We start from the raw sequence: 16,122 nt of genomic DNA, 5'->3' as shown, positions 1-16,122 counted from the left end.
CCCAAGTCAGAAGATGGAAATGGAAAAGTTTACCAGTGTAACTAGTGTATCTCCACCATTTTAGCCAACACACCCATACTGCAGCAATGCCATACGGGTCCCCAGAGTACCAATTCCTGTTTTAAAAGACTAGGAAAACCCTGTTCTAATTATTTATGGGGGTTTGGTGCAAGATGCATGAACGGTTGCTTTGTTTTGTTAGCTGGTGAAGCCAAATATCTTATTGCTACTCTGGAACTCATTCATTGTCTGTAAGCGCTTATCCAGTTCAGGGTCACAGTGAGTCCAGAGCCTACCCAGAATCATTGGGCACAAGGTGGTAACATACCCTGGAGGGGGTGCCAGTCCTTCACAGGGCAACATACATTCACACATTCACTCACACCTATGGACACGTCCAGCACCTTCACACCCATGGACACTTCTGAGTCACCAATCCACCTACCAACGTGTGTTTTTGGACCGTGGGTTGAAACCGGAGCACCCAGAGGAAACCCACGCTGACACAGGGAAAACACACCACACTCCTCACAGACAGTCACCCGGAGGAAACCCACGCAAACACAGGGAGAACATACCACACTTCTCACAGACAGTCACCCGGAGGAAACCCACGCAAACACAGGGAGAACACACCACACTCCTCACAGACAGTCACCCGGAGGAAACCCACGCAGACACAGGGAGAACACACCACACTCCTCACAGACAGTCACCCGGAGCGGGACTTGAACCCACAACCTCCAGGTCCCTGGAGCTGTGTGACTGTGACACTCCCTACTCTGGAACTGTACTGTTTTAATAATTTACCCTAAAAAATTAATTCTGAATATTCTGAAAATAAGTTTAAATGTTTCCCCAAAATTTAGATTTTTTTGAAGTTGACATTTTCTCAAATCCTTTCTAACCTATGCCATTGTATTATTACAAACATAAATTTACAAGAGGTGGTATGGTGCCACAAAAGATACACTGTCCGAACAATTGTCACTGGGGTGGTACCCTCAAGGGAACATACTCTGTGTTTTTAATTAGGAAACATAACTGTACCTTTTGCCTCGCACCCAGTGATTCTGGGTAGGCTCCAGACCCAGAGTGTCGTTTGAATTGAATTGGATAAGCGATCACAGACAATGAATGAATGAAATGTACCTTTTTCTAAGATATTTGTAGATTTTTAAGTTGGGTTGACTTTATACACCTAATTTCATTTTCCAGGACTTATGTTTCTCTATTTTACACAGTTCTGTAATGAAGTCTTGCAAATATTCACCTCCCATTCTGGAGAAGAAATGAACCTTTGGGGAACACAACTGAGTTTTTTAAAACCACTGTTGTACATTTAAAAGTACATTTACACTGTTTGTATATTTAGGAAAAATAAAACCTAGAACCTGCTCACAGAATAGGCCGTGTTCCTGCTTTGCATCCAATGATTTGAGTGTATCTCCAGACTCACCACGACCCCGATCAGGATGAAGAAATTAAAGTAGATGCAGGAATAAATTTTCACTAAGAAAATAGTTTATGCTTATAATAAGAAAATTGTAAAATCATTATTCTTTTATAAGTAAAATGTTCCCTCTCATTTCTTTCAAACATTAAAATAGTGACCAGCCAGCATGTAAACAAACAAACAAACAAAACTCTCTCTCACTCTCTCCGTCTGTTTCTCTCTCTCTCTCCCTGTGTTTCTCTCTCTCTCGCTCTCTCTCTCTCTCTCTCTCTCTCTCTCTCCCTGTGTTTCGTTCTCTCTCTCTCTCTCTCTCTCTCTCTCTATCTATCTATCTCTTTCTCTCACTCCATCTGTTTCTCTCTCTCTCTCTCTCTCCCTGTGTTTCTCTCTCTCTCTCTATCTATCTATCTCTTTCTCTCACTCCATCTGTTTCTCTCTCGCTCTCTCTCTCTCTCTCCCTGTGTTTCTCTCTCTCTCTCTCTCTCTCTCTATCTATCTATCTCTTTCTCTCACTCCATCTGTTTCTCTCTCTCTCTCTCTCTCTCTATCTATCTATCTCTTTCTCTCACTCCATCTGTTTCTCTCTCTCTCTCTCTCTCTCTCTCTCTCCCTGTGTTTCTCTCTCTCGCTCTCTCTCTATCTATCTCTTTCTCTCACTCCATCTGTTTCTCTCTCGCTCTCTCTCTCTCTCCCTGTGTTTCTCTCCCTCTCTCTCTCTCTCTCTATCTATCTATCTCTTTCTCTCACTCCATCTGTTTCTCTCTCGCTCTCTCTCTCTCTCTCTCCCTGTTTCTCTCTCTCTCTCTCTCTCTATCTATCTATCTCTTTCTCTCACTCCATCTGTTTCTCTCTCTCTCTCTCTCTCTCTCTCCCTGTGTTTCTCTCTCTCTCTCTCTCTCTCTCTCTCTCTCTCTCTCTCTCTCTCTCTCTCTCTCTCTCTATCTATCTATCTCTTTCTCTCACTCCATCTGTTTCTCTCTCTCTCTCTCCCTGTGTTTCTCTCTCTCACTCTCTCTCTATCTATCTCTTTCTCTCACTCCATCTGTTTCTCTCTCGCTCTCTCTCTCTCTCCCTGTGTTTCTCTCCCTCTCTCTCTCTCTCTCTCTATCTATCTCTTTCTCTCACTCCATCTGTTTCTCTCTCGCTCTCTCTCTCTCTCTCCGTTTCTCTCTCTCTCTCTCTCTCTCTCTATCTATCTATCTATCTCTTTCTCTCACTCCATCTGTTTCTCTCTCGCTCTCTCTCTCTCTCTCTCTCTCTCTCTCTATCTATCTATCTCTTTCTCTCACTCCATCTCTCTCTCTCTCTCTCTCTCTCTCACACCCTGTCTGTTTCTCTCTCTCTCTCTCTAAGAAAACCCTACCCACTCTGCTCTGTTCCTCGGTCAGCTGACTGGAAGTGACCGAAAACTGCTTTCAGTTTAGGAAACGTGAAAGAATGAGAAGATTGTAGAACTAAACTACGGAAAGTGGAATTTACTCTCTCTCTGATAAAGTAACTTTAGGAAATATACAGCTGTTTTACTTTGTGGAAACAATGGCAACGAATGAAAACGCTCTCAGGAAAATGCTGTCTAAGGTGAGTTAGCCAGCAAGCTAACAAACACCAGCGCTGTTTACACACCATTTCCGGGCTTGTTTATATTTATAAATCTGAATATCTTTCTCATTTATGACTATAAAGGCTTATAAATACAGAGACCTGACAGTGAGGGAAATCACCAACGTTACAACAGCGTACAAAGACCTGAAACCTGTGATGGACAACTACGGTAAGATTAGCCTGAAGCTAACATTAGATACTTGTTAAATTGAGTTACCGCCGCGAATAAAAACGATGCAGTAAAACAACGACATTTTTTCAGAGGAAATGTTTAAAACACAGTTGAAGAACCATCGTTTTAATGTCGCTTTTTAACGAGTCAAAGTTAATGTTAAAATTCTAATTACAGAATATATGTTCTTGTTTGAAGTTACAGCAAACTGAAAGGTTTTCATTTTCAATACACGTCTTATATTATTTGCGTGAACATGGAGACACTACATTCCTACTCGTAACAACTAAACTTTTAACTATATACAGAGAAATATGATGATATCTGAACGTGAAATGTTTTGTTTGTTAGTGTTCAACGATGGCTCCACCAGAGAGTTGATGAGTCTTTCAGGAACTGTGCCAGTGAGCTATAGAGGTATGAGAACAACACTGCACAATTTATTTATTAGAGCATTTACTCACCATGACCTTCATCGTTCAGTCACAGTGCAGCACACACATCACTCTCTCTTAGCCTTGCATTTTATTGGCTAAGTCTGGGAGGTTGTTTATGTTCTTCTGCAATTTCCACTTCTGTTTTCTCTTTAGGAAATGTGTACAACATACCCATTTGCCTGTGGTTACTGGACACCTATCCTTACAATCCTCCGATCTGCTTCGTCAAGCCCACAAGCACCATGATGATCAAAACAGGAAAACATGTTGATGCTAATGGAAAAATCTACCTGCCGTACTTGCATGAATGGAAGCATGTAATGGAGCGTTTGTATTCTACATTGTTTATAGCGTAATAATTACAGAGACAATGGTTTTTCATTGTTGGCCTTGTCAGTTTGTTTACATAAAAGATTACCCAGTAAACATTTAGCCGTTGATTCAATGTTGAAATAACGTAATGACTGCCGTCTAATCAACGTTCTCTTAAGGTTGAAAATGAAAGCTGAAAAGACGTCCAAACACAGACATTGAAAAGACGACTATTAGACATATTTTGGACGTCCATTGACGTTATTAATTGGTTCTGAAATAAATTACTTGTATAAAACGCGTTTTGGACGTCCACTGACGTTATCGATTGGTCACCACTTAACTAACTTATTAAGATGGATTTTGGTCGTCCATTGACGTTTAAAATATGTCCTTGACGGACAGACTACTTTTAGACCTATTTTGAACGTCCAGGGACGTTCCTTGTTTACTGGGTAAGGAATAATTTCTTCTGAGTGATTGAACTAATGATCAGTTAAGGACTTGTTTGTTTGTGCTTGTTTAGCCCCAGTCCGATTTATTTGGACTAATCCAGGTGATGATCGTGGTGTTTGGAGAAGAGCCACCAGTTTTTTCACGGCCCATTACACAGACACCTTACCCAGCTTTTCAGCCGGCTGGACCACCTACACGTACGTAAAATAAACAAATTAACTGATTATTTTATTAACAGCCATTTTTTTTAGGTCACAAAGAAGACATATCTTACATTTTCCTTGTTATGTATTAATTTCTTTTACTGCTTTGATTAATTTAGATATTCACTCATGACATTTGTGGGGTGTTACCTAATACAATTGTTTGTATTTATAAAGTACAGGGTGGGCCATTTATATGGATACACCTTAATAAAATGGGAATGGTTGGTGATATTAACTTCCTGTTTGTGGCACATTAGTATATGGGAAGGGGGGGGGAGACTTTTCAAGATGGTGTGGTGACCATTTTGAAGTCGGCCATTTTGGATCCAACTTTTGTTTTTTCAATGGGAAGAGGGTCATGTGACACATCAAACTTATTGGGAATTTCACAAGAAAAACAATTGTGCTTGGTTTTTACGTAACTTTATAATTTCATGAGTTATTGACAAGTTTCTGACCACTTATAAAATGTGTTCAAAGTGCTGCCTACTCTTCACACACTGAAAGCAACCAACACAGCACGAGAAATGCTAGCACAGGCTTCCAGTATCCGTAGTTTCCCAGTCTGATTTGCTATCTTTATAGATGAATAAAAGTATATAAAACCTGTAATAATGTTATTGGTTTTCTTCTCATAGCTTCATATATGGCAAACCCACCAGCATCTCAGTTTGGCCAGAGCCTCACCTCTAACCCAGGGTAAGTGTTTAATGTGTCAAGTGTCTTTTGTTATCTTTAGTCATTCTTTGGATTCCCCCCCCCCCCCCTCACTGAATCAAACATTTGTGATTTCCACTCTCTCTGTTTTTTTTAAATAGAAGTTTTCAGGGTTATCCCTACCCTTCTGGAGGTTCAGGATATCCAGCCACACCAGGAACAGCACTCTACTCACCTGTTACTCCTTCCAATACCGGGGGTACGTTATCCGTTAGTGCATTGGCATCATTTTATTTTAGTTTTAACAGTATCTTTTTTTTAACATATTACTCTCTTTCCATGACCCAGGTCCCGCTCGTGATGGCACAATCGGAGAGGACACAATCCGTGCATCACTGGTGTCCGCAGTGAGTGATAAGCTGCGGTGGAGGATGAAGGAGGAAATGGATCGTGCTCAGGCTGAACTAGATGCTTTGAAGAGGACAGAGGAGGATCTGAAAAAGGGACACCAAAGGCTGGAAGACATGGTGACCAAGCTGGGCCAAGAAATAGTGAGTTGTGTTGTTTGTTTCTTGAGGTACCATGGAGACGTTTTCTCTGAAAATAAGGCAGAACTTGTTTTTATTGTTTAGTTTAGGTGACAGTATTTGGCTGTGATTTGACCTAAACCCACACTCCTGCTCTTTCTTTCTCAGAGAGATGTGGACAAAAACATTGAGCTTCTGAAGCAGAAGGATGAGGAGCTGACCGCTGCTCTGGACAAAATGGAGAATCAGTCGGAGAATAATGATATTGACGACCTGATCGTGCCAACAGCGCCACTCTACAGACAGATCCTGAACCTGTACGCTGAGGAGAATGCCATAGAAGACACCATCTTCTACTTGGGTGAGGCTTTGCGGAGAGGAGTCATAGACTTGGATATCTTCCTTAAGGTCAGTCCCTTCCTGTTACTCCTCAGTTTCTGCCTTTTTTCTACCACTTATGCTTTTTATAAATGAGTGTACGCTTACATATTTAATACCAATTACTTCAGTTGGAAATACACCTAGTCTCTTACAGTGGTGCTGTAGTAGTGGTATCTTGTAGTCTTAATAATAAGTGGATATAATCATACTGCTGATGTATAACTGTACTAACTCTTTTCGACTTAATTTTAATTTCATTTAAAATTTAAACATTTAATTCAGTTTTTTTGAGGATTATTATTTAAAAAAACACAAGGTTTGTTTTTATTCCAGTATTGAACAATGCTGCCATTTTGGTCATTAACTTTCATATAGTGTTTATTAATTTAAAATGAACATTTTAAGTAACCTGAGTTTTTTAGGCCAATGATGAGTACATTCTTATTTTCATTCATTCATTCATTATCTGTAAGCGCTGATCCAATTCAGGGTCGCGGTGGGTCCAGAGCCTACCTGGAGTCATTGGGCGCAAGGCGGGAATACACCCTGGAGGGGGCGCCAGTCCTTCACAGGGCAACACACACATTCACTCACTCTCACCTATGGACATTTTGAGTCGCCAATCAACCTACCAACATGTGTTTTTGGGGAAACCCACGCGGACACAGGGAGAACACACCACACTCCTCACAGACAGTCACTCGGAGGAAACCCACGCAGACACAGGGAGAACACACCACACTCCTCACAGACAGTCACCCGGAGGAAACCCACGCAGACACAGGGAGAACACACCACACTCCTCCAGTCACCCGAAGGAAACCCACGCGGACACAGGGAGAACACACCACACTCTTCACAGACAGTCACTCGGAGGAAACCCACGCAGACACAGGGAGAACACACCACACTCCTCCAGTCACCTGGAGGAAACCCACGCAGACACAGGGAGAACACACCACACTCCTCACAGACAGTCACCCGGAGGAAACCCACGCAGACACAGGGAGAACACACCACACTCCTCACAGACAGTCACCCGGAGTGGGACTCGAACTCACAACCTCCAGGTCCCTGGAGCTGTGTGACTGCGACACCTACCTGCTGCGCCACCGTGCCGCCCTACATTCTTAAAGTTTTATTATTATTGGTTATAATTACCCCTGAATTTCCTAAATCTGGGCCTATATTAATGTGGTGAAGGCGAAACTACAAATGTATTGTGTGTCTGTGTGTTTTATTTTGCAGCATGTGAGACTCCTGTCACGCAAACAGTTCCAGTTGCGAGCTCTGATGCAGAAAGCCAGAAAAACTGCAGGCCTCAGTGATCTCTACTGACCAACCCAAGCATAAACACATGTAGTCCATGGGTTTCCACCCCCCAAAAAAGAACCATGATTCAGTGATCAAACATCTACTTAAGACTTCAAATTTGTCAAGATGTCTGTATGGTACTTAATAAAATGTGTCACATTTGGGAAGTAAAACCTGTCTTTAAACGTCAGTGTGAAGAAATTTTAAAAGTCTACATACTTCTACACTTCCCACTTCTATCCGGGTTTCATGAACACATGAAACAAATGAACTCCTCCTTTATTCATTCATTCATTGTCTGTAACCCTTATCCAATTCAGGGTCGCGGTGGGTCCAGAGCCTGCCTGGAATCACTGGGCACAAGGTGGGAATACACCCTGGAGGGGGCGCCAGTCCTTCACAGGGCAACACACACTCACACCTACGGACACTTTTGAGTCACCAATACTCCTCCTTTATATTACCTTTAATATAAATATGAAGTGACCTTCTGAGATGATTTGAAATGTTCTCACATGGGAACAGCACTTTTTTATGTGAAGGGAAGAGTACAGTGATTGCAGCTGCTGTAGCTGCTAAGAGAGGGGTTTAAGCGTGGTGTAATACCCCTGGTTGTCTTTAATGGGTCCAACGTTCAGGGATCTTTTTAATGGCAAATCCTTTTGCATGAATGCATGATTATCACACGGTGAAAGACCTCCCATTCCTCCCTTTCAATCAAAGCACTTTTCTTACACGTATCACTCAAAACACTCCTGGTTAGGAATGAATGATTGCATCCTGGCTATGCACACACTCAAGAATAAAGACGTTTGAAGTTTGTTTGTATTCAGCTTGTACATACAGCAAATTGTTGCACTCCTTGATTGGAAAGAAATGAGAAAGAGTTGATTACTACATATTACCCTTTATTTACTACATTTAGATACAATCTTAAAAGTGATGTAATGGGAAGCATGTTATATTTCTCCCTTGTGCCTTTTTAACGTTTAAGTTTAACGCTGAAAGTGGTAGTGAACGTAACGGTGTCCGTGGGAACATTAACGTTTTTTTTCTTTGTGGATGCTATTTTATATTCTTTTTTTTCTATAACTAAATACTTGAATATAACATGAAGAGCATTATTATTATTTTCAGTCTTGTAAAGGGAATAACCAAATTGTTTTTTTTTTCTTTTTATATTTTTGTTGTAATTATTATTGTTATTTCTTTATGTAGACTTATAAATGAATGGAATAAAACATCAGGCTTGTGTGATTTTTGTTGTTTGTATTAAAATAATCTTAATACCTTTTCCAGCGATCTTCTCTTGGGCCTGTTGTTTTTGCCATAAATATTTTTCTAGGGCTGGGATACTGCATCAATTGTCTGGAAATATTGGCTGATATTAGTGCTCCACTGGTAAATATTTTACCAATAACTAATTATTTGTTTTTCTTTGGTGTCCATGAAATAATAATAATAATAATAAAAAAAAAATTAAATAAATAAAATTAAGGAATTGTGTAAATGCACAGACAATGTGTGTTGACTTGCATTTTGCACACGTTAATTTGTTTAATGAATAAATTTCCAATAAAGGCTTTAATAGCTATAGAGTTATGTTACATTACATCTTAAGTGTTACACGCTGATTGTTGATACTTTAATATTACGAAAATTGATTTATATAGAGTATAATTACTGTGAATTTGGATTTAAATTTGATTTCATCCATCCATTATCTGTAACCCTTATCCAGTTCAGGGTCACGGTGGGTCCAGAGCCTACCTGGAATCATTGGGCGCAAGGTGGGAATACACCCTGGAGGGGGGGCCAGTCCTTCACAGGGCAACACAGACACCTACGGACACTTTTGAGTCACCAATCCACCTACCAACGTGTGTTTTTGGACTGTGGGGAGGAAACGGGAGCACCCGGAGGAAACCCACACAGACACAGGGAGAACACATCACACTCCTCACAGACAGTAACCGGAGGAAACCCACACAGACACAGGGAGAACACACCACACTCCTCACAGACAGGCACCCGGAGGAAACCCACGCAGACACAGGGAGAACACACCACACTCCTCACAGACAGTCACCCGGAGGAAACCCACGCAGACACAGGGAGAACACGCCACACTCCTCACAGACAGTCACCTGGAGGAAACCCACGCACACACAAGGAGAACACAGCACACTCCTCACAGACAGTCACCCGGAGGAAACCCACACAGACACAGGGAGAACACACCACACTCCTCACAGACAGTCACCCGGAGGAAACCCACACAGACACAGAGAGAACACACCACACTCCTCACAGACAGTCACCCGGACCGGGAATCGGACCCACAAACCGCGCCACCGTGCCGCCCTATTTGATTTCAAGAAGCATCATTTTGGGGGCAGACATGGCTTAACCTTGCCCTGCACTAAAAGCCAGGGGCATTTCTGATTCACCATTTCAGTTCCTTTTTACCTAGTCTGGGTCAGGACGATGGCCGCGAATGTGTTAAACAGAACTCGGGTTCTCCAGCAGGATCCCTGTTAAAATTCATTGTCGATATTTTGAAAAGAAAACTTTCAGAGGGGTCTACACTAGACCGCATACATCAGAGACAGAGTGTAGCTTTCAGCGCTATGACCCATGGCTTTCTTTCTCTAATGTTTCTGTTTTAGATGTGAATTCCCTGCGGCGCTGTACGCTGAGCTTTCTCGTCAACCTGCGCAGCCCCGAGGCCTAAAGCCTTGACACTGCCTCTGTGTCTAACCGTGATGCAGGATCAGACGATGAGGGTGGGGGGCTGACGTCGGGGGGCTTTTCTCTGCTTTGAGAGGATTTCAGCTAAGGGCAGGTTCAAACAAGATATGAGGAAGTTCATAAGTTCACCAAGTCATGGACGTGTGCTGAATACGATGTAGCCAACGTAGCTTAGGTTTATGTCTCAGAGCTAGGGCTGCATGATATACACAAGGGGTTTTGAATATCAAACACGTTCAGTGATGTTAAGATCTGGGCTCTGGAGTGGCCAGTCCGTTGTTCTGAGAACACAAAGGCCAATCAAAGCTTTGCTTGTTTTCGGCGTAACGTATAGAAGGCGGCGAATAAAATTGGATTAATACTAGAGCCAATGCCAAACTATAAACGTTAAGTGTGTATACGCAGATGTATAGAGACCCAGTCAAACTGCAACTGGCAGAATCCTGAGAGTGAGGCCAGGTTTTTGAACTAAAAGTATCAGACTCTGCATCAACTTGTGGGCGGAGCATCAATGGCTAAGACGTTCTATGAAGGAGTTAATAGTAAGTCACCACAAAACAAATGGAAGTCGATGTAATGTCCCTACAATTCACAGATATGTGATTGTGTGTGTGTGTGTGTGAACATGACATCATCTGAAATACACAGAGCATGATATACCTGCAATAAACCTTTGACCTACAATCTGTCATCCTGCAGACCTTAGACCCCCCTCCGTACCCCACCCCAACACCCGCACGCTAACACACATGCACACACACGACCCTCCGCCCCATTCCCCACACACTCCATGTGGACTCTTCCCGCTCGACCATCCAAAATTTCATTTCACAGATGACAGGCTTCAGCCTCTAATCCAGCAGCTGTGAAGGAGGAGAGGACTGGCCAACTGTTTCAACTCTAATCAGCTTTTATTGCACACAGGAGAAAGAGAAAGCCCCCCACAACTTTAACCAGGCCTGGGCTCAGAATGTGTGTGTGTGTGGTGTGTGTGTGTTGGAGGGTAGCTGCCCACTGTAATTCACTCAGAGCTGTTAGGCAGGACTGGGTCAGCAGAGTTGTAGCTACTAATGGCTCTGTCACCACTGGTGCTTTCTCTTGGCAAAGCTTCAGCGTCCACAATACAAGGCTGTGTCCTGCCACTCAACCTGTTCCTCTGACCTTTCCAAACCTGTAAATACACTGCCCATCAAAACACACAATCTTCTTTTAAAAGCAAAGTTTGAGGCCATGGGGCCCAGAGAACACAAGTGACCTAGCTGTCTGGGTGAGTAGCGTGGTCCTCCTCCTACATCACTGCCAACAGTGTGCTAGCGCAAGTGTTTAGCAGTTGATGTGACAGATGTGGGCAGTTTGCATTCACCTCCAGTTGCATATATTCACCTCAACCCTCTTAAGGCCGGTGGTGTTATGTGTGATCAGGGGAAACCAGGGGAGCAAGGCAGGAACACACGATTGTGCCTATAGTTTGTCAGCGTTATATACTGATACCTGCTTTACTTTTAGTCTTTTCCAAACGGTCAGATTGCAACCTTTTCTCCTGGCCATCTGCAGTGCAATCAAGCAGTGACAGGTGGCTGAAAGTGTTTGATATACCGCAGTGTACCGTCAAACACCAGGCCTTTCAATGCTCAACAGAAAGCTCATAAAAACAACACAAGGCTCACAAATGCCTTTATGGGGCTTAATGTGTTTCAGTGGCTTTGTCGATTTTCACTGGCCCCTGGGCGTCAGGGAGAGAAGCCCAGCGTTTATTGGCCGTCAGGTCACTGTCATTGCCTCTTCATTCTCCACCGGAGTGATGGCTGTTTCCCATGGCGACATGACGAGACAAAGCTGGGAAAGTGACGGCCATGGGCTGCTGATGGCTCCTAGGCCTCCTTCTCCATGACAGCTTATTGACCTCAATCTAGGAAAGCTGTCTGGGGCCAAACACCCAGGGCACGCGGATTTGAGTGAAGTGACCAATTTGGATCCCTGGTGGATCCACGTTCCTGTGCTCTGTTCCCGGGATCATTGCAAGTGAGGGTTCAGCTCGACTGCCACCATCTATCATCCACAACAAGTGCCTCAGGATCTGAGGTAAGTCACAGGAAGCCAAGTCGGAACATGTGGCACTGCTGACAGGTTCCATTATGGCAGGAGGATGGAGAACACAGTTGAATCCCAATCCTCCATGAAGCAGTCCCTTACAGCAGTGGGCTCAGAATCCCCTCCCTACCCTTTTTACCATCCTGTCCCTGTTGACTTTCCCTGGATCGCATACCAAAGCACTAAAGTGATAGACTTAAAACAGTGCTATTGATACTATAATGCCATCAGGATCAATACAAATTAAGTGCACTGACCACTTCATGAAGTCCATGTATTTTGTAAGTCCACTACATGAAAAACTCAATTCGAAATGTCTTCTGAAATAGCGGGTATTCATACAAAGTTCGTCCACACTTGCTACAGTGACAGCCAAGCTTTAGACTAGATTTTGAAACATTGCTGTAAGGATCTGATGGCATTAGCATTAGTGACTTATGAAAAAAATGTTGGGTGATTAGTATTTATGGGAATTTAGGTTAGTGCTCCTGGGCACCCCCTACAGTTGCAGTGTGTAATTCAGTTTGACAACACTGTCCTTGAATCAACGGAAAGGGAGGGGTTGTGGTTTACTACCCTCCTCCAGAAGTTACATAGTGCAATTCCTGCAGTGCTGAGCCCTGAATTATAATGACAGAGGTCCTTACAGGCCATTAAAATGCTGGCACAGCAGGTAGTGTCACTGCCATACAGCTCCAGGGTCCTGGGCTGGGGTTGTGGGATCCAGCCCTGCTCTGAGTGACTGTGAGTGTGTTCTCCCTGTGTCTGCGTGGGTTTCCTCCGGGTGACTGTCTGTGAGGAGTGTGGTGTGTTCTCCCTGTGTCTGTGTGGGTTTCCTCCGGGTGACTGTCTGTGAGGTGTGTGGTGTGTTCTCCCTGTGTCTGCGTGGGTTTCCTCCGGGTGACTGTCTGTAAGGAGTGTGGTGTGTTCTCCCTGTGTCTGCGTGGGTTTCCTCCGGGTGACTGTCTGTGAGGAGTGTGGTGTGTTCTCTCTGTGTCTGCGTGGGTTTCCTCCAGGTGACTGTCTGTGAGGAGTGTGGTGTGTTCTCTCTGTGTCTGCGTGGGTTTCCTCCTGGTGCTCTGGTTTCCTCCCATAGTCCAAAAACACATGTTGGTAGGTGGATTGGCAACTCAAAATTAGTGTCTCTAGGTGTGAATGTGTGAGTATTTGCAACCCTGCAAAGTACTGGCGCCCCATCCAGGGTGAGTTCCCGCCTTGTGATTTTGGATAGGCTCCGGACCCACCGCAACCCTAAACTGAATAAGCAGTTACAGACAATAAATAAATGAATAGAGATCCATCCCCCCAGAGAGGGATGTCACTGCTTAACAGCTGCTGCTCCAGAGCACTTGCCCATGATTAGCCAGTTTTTGACCAGCTGTTATTTGGGTGGTGGACTGTTCTCAGCTCAGCAGACACTGATGTGATACTTGAATGGTGGTCTGTGTGTCACCGGTACTACAATGTTCTCTGACGTTCCTCCAGTCACACGGCAAACAACTAATTAAATACGGCATCACAGAAACAAACAAATGCAAGGAAGATGCTGAGGAACAGCATCCTCGAATCGACATTAAATGAGCACTGTCAGCGCTGAGTGGGAGGCCTGTGCCGAGGCTCACGGCTAAACTCAAAGCCTATAGCCCCGGAGGAGACGTACGCTAGGTAGCGGCAGGGGGTAATTATGGAGCCCAGTTAATGTAATTGCACTGATTCGGAGGGAACTGGAATTGCAACACAGCATTTCACATTAGCCTCTGTGCAATTATTCAGGCAGCACAGGCCTAATTATCTCTGCCAGCACTACAGTCTTCTCCTGATTGCTAACAACTTGCACCTTCTATACTAATTATTTACCTCATAAGCATGCATCTTTAATTTGCAGTTAAGGTGAATGGTAGGCTGTATGCTCTGTTTTTTTCCTGTATTGTTTTATTCATGCAGATATACAGTCATCATGCAGTTTATTAGAAACGCCTACCTTGTCCTTCCACTCATGACCACTTTATGAGGTCCACCTACCTTAGATCTCCACAGTGTAGGCGTATAATTACAGGCAGGCGCCCATCTGTTGCTGCACAATTCATCAGCCTCCCTCTAGCCCATTCATCACAGGTCATTTACAGATCCCCGGACCACTGTGAATGAATATCTCCACGTTGGACCATATTCTCAAAAGTTGTCATGGTTTTTACACCTCAGAATGGTATAGCACCCAAAAATATCAAACCAAGAATGGATCTGACCACTACTAAAGGCTTAGAGGAAGTTTAACACAGTGTTCATCACCTACTGAACCACAGCAAGGAAGCTGTTTCTAATAATGTGTCCAGTGGGTCTATAGGAGAGGTATTTTTGTTGTTGTTTTCAAAATGAACCTTGTTCTGACCACACCACAAAATATGGTCATAATATGAAAAGATACGTCATGGGGACAGGGGCAGATTTCTGCATTAAAAGGACATTCTGTCTCTAATCTAGTATTTAATATTTCTGTAGCATGGCATTGCACCACTCAGTCCAATCTGTTTGACAGAATTCAAAAGCTTTTATCCTTTATTTATGTTCATTCATCATTGTTCTCTGAAACACAATTACACCAGTTGCGGGAAAGAGGTGAGTAATGTGTGATATTTGGTTGCCTAGCAATAACGTTAGCTTTCGGTCTTCCCTCTGTGTTTCTGTTTAAAATGCTAGCTACCAAGCTAGTGTGTGGCTTTTATAGCTAATAAAAGCTAGGGAGTATATATATGACAGTGATGCACTAGCCACCATGCTAACATTAGCTTGTGATTGTTTACACTCATATAAAATAAGCATTTGAAAATGGCACATTCTATAGTTAGACAGTTTGTGTGCTACTAAGTTTCCTGGCATTTTAGCTCAGTTCTATGAAACTTTTTAGACATAGCAACATTTGCAGGTAAGAAATTTTTGCAATTTCATAAATTAAAAGATTCCAGGTTTATTTGCGTAGAGGTGCATGCAGAGATTTTTCAGTGTACTTGAATTAAATGCTTATACACTACATTTTTCCTTTACCTGGCCTTTTTTTTAAGAGAGTAATGTGTCCTGAAGAGGGCATTGCAGCTGTGGTAGAGGCTCAAATGCAAAACTGAGCTGGAGGGGGAGGGAGCAACCAGAGAAAGAGCTGGGGGATTAGAGGCTGAGAGCATACACTCTTTATGATGGGTTTATGACTGTCTGCTCTTCTGACAGGTGCTCTTTCTTTGGGGTTTTAGACAATCCTGTGGCATGTTTACAGTATTACCCTATGACCCATTCTTCATTACATATATAAGAGCAGTTTTCAGCAGATATTTATAGCCGAGTGCCACACTGAAAACAGAATATCATTAAACCGATGCAGTTTTCTAGTTGGGGAATGTCCATAGAAGGAACTCTGGATCTATGCTTCTTTTTTCGATGGAAAATATTTATTCTTAGTAATTAATTATAAACGTTTAAATGTTTCATATTGGACAGCTGAGAATTCTAGTTTGGACAGACTACATTTGCTACATTTATTCAGTTTACAATGCTCCTGAGCTGATTAGATCATTTAACACGTACAGAATGGAAATTAATCTGACACCATGCTAACGTTAGCTTTATCATGTAACAAAAATCTTCAAACCATACATCATTGCTCTCCAAAGAAAAACATGTATCTCTATTATGTTTCTACATCAGTTGAACACAGCAGTTGAAAAGACCAAAAAATGCTCCAAATTTAATCATTAATTTAATTAAAGGTTTA

The 16,122-nt window shown here is 42.9% G+C and overlaps 1 protein-coding gene across 1 annotated transcript; it reads left to right on the top strand.

Moving 5' to 3' along the window:
* The first annotated feature begins 2,836 nt into the window (after positions 1-2,836).
* LOC136677083 (tumor susceptibility gene 101 protein-like) lies at positions 2,837-8,893 on the top strand. Its single transcript, XM_066654478.1, has 10 exons — positions 2,837-3,034; positions 3,140-3,227; positions 3,582-3,647; positions 3,821-3,984; positions 4,506-4,632; positions 5,280-5,340; positions 5,460-5,557; positions 5,647-5,849; positions 5,994-6,233; positions 7,455-8,893. The coding sequence occupies exons 1-10, from the start codon at positions 2,993-2,995 to the stop codon at positions 7,542-7,544; spliced, it is 1,179 nt and encodes a 392-aa protein (XP_066510575.1). The 5' UTR covers positions 2,837-2,992; the 3' UTR covers positions 7,545-8,893.
* Positions 8,894-16,122: the final 7,229 nt, after the last annotated feature.

This window comes from Hoplias malabaricus, chromosome X2 (genome assembly GCF_029633855.1).
Source record: "Hoplias malabaricus isolate fHopMal1 chromosome X2, fHopMal1.hap1, whole genome shotgun sequence".
Classification (NCBI taxonomy): Eukaryota; Metazoa; Chordata; class Actinopteri; order Characiformes; family Erythrinidae; genus Hoplias; species Hoplias malabaricus.
The sequence above is the reverse complement of the archived record's forward strand: the minus strand, read 5'-3'. Positions and strand labels throughout refer to the sequence as shown.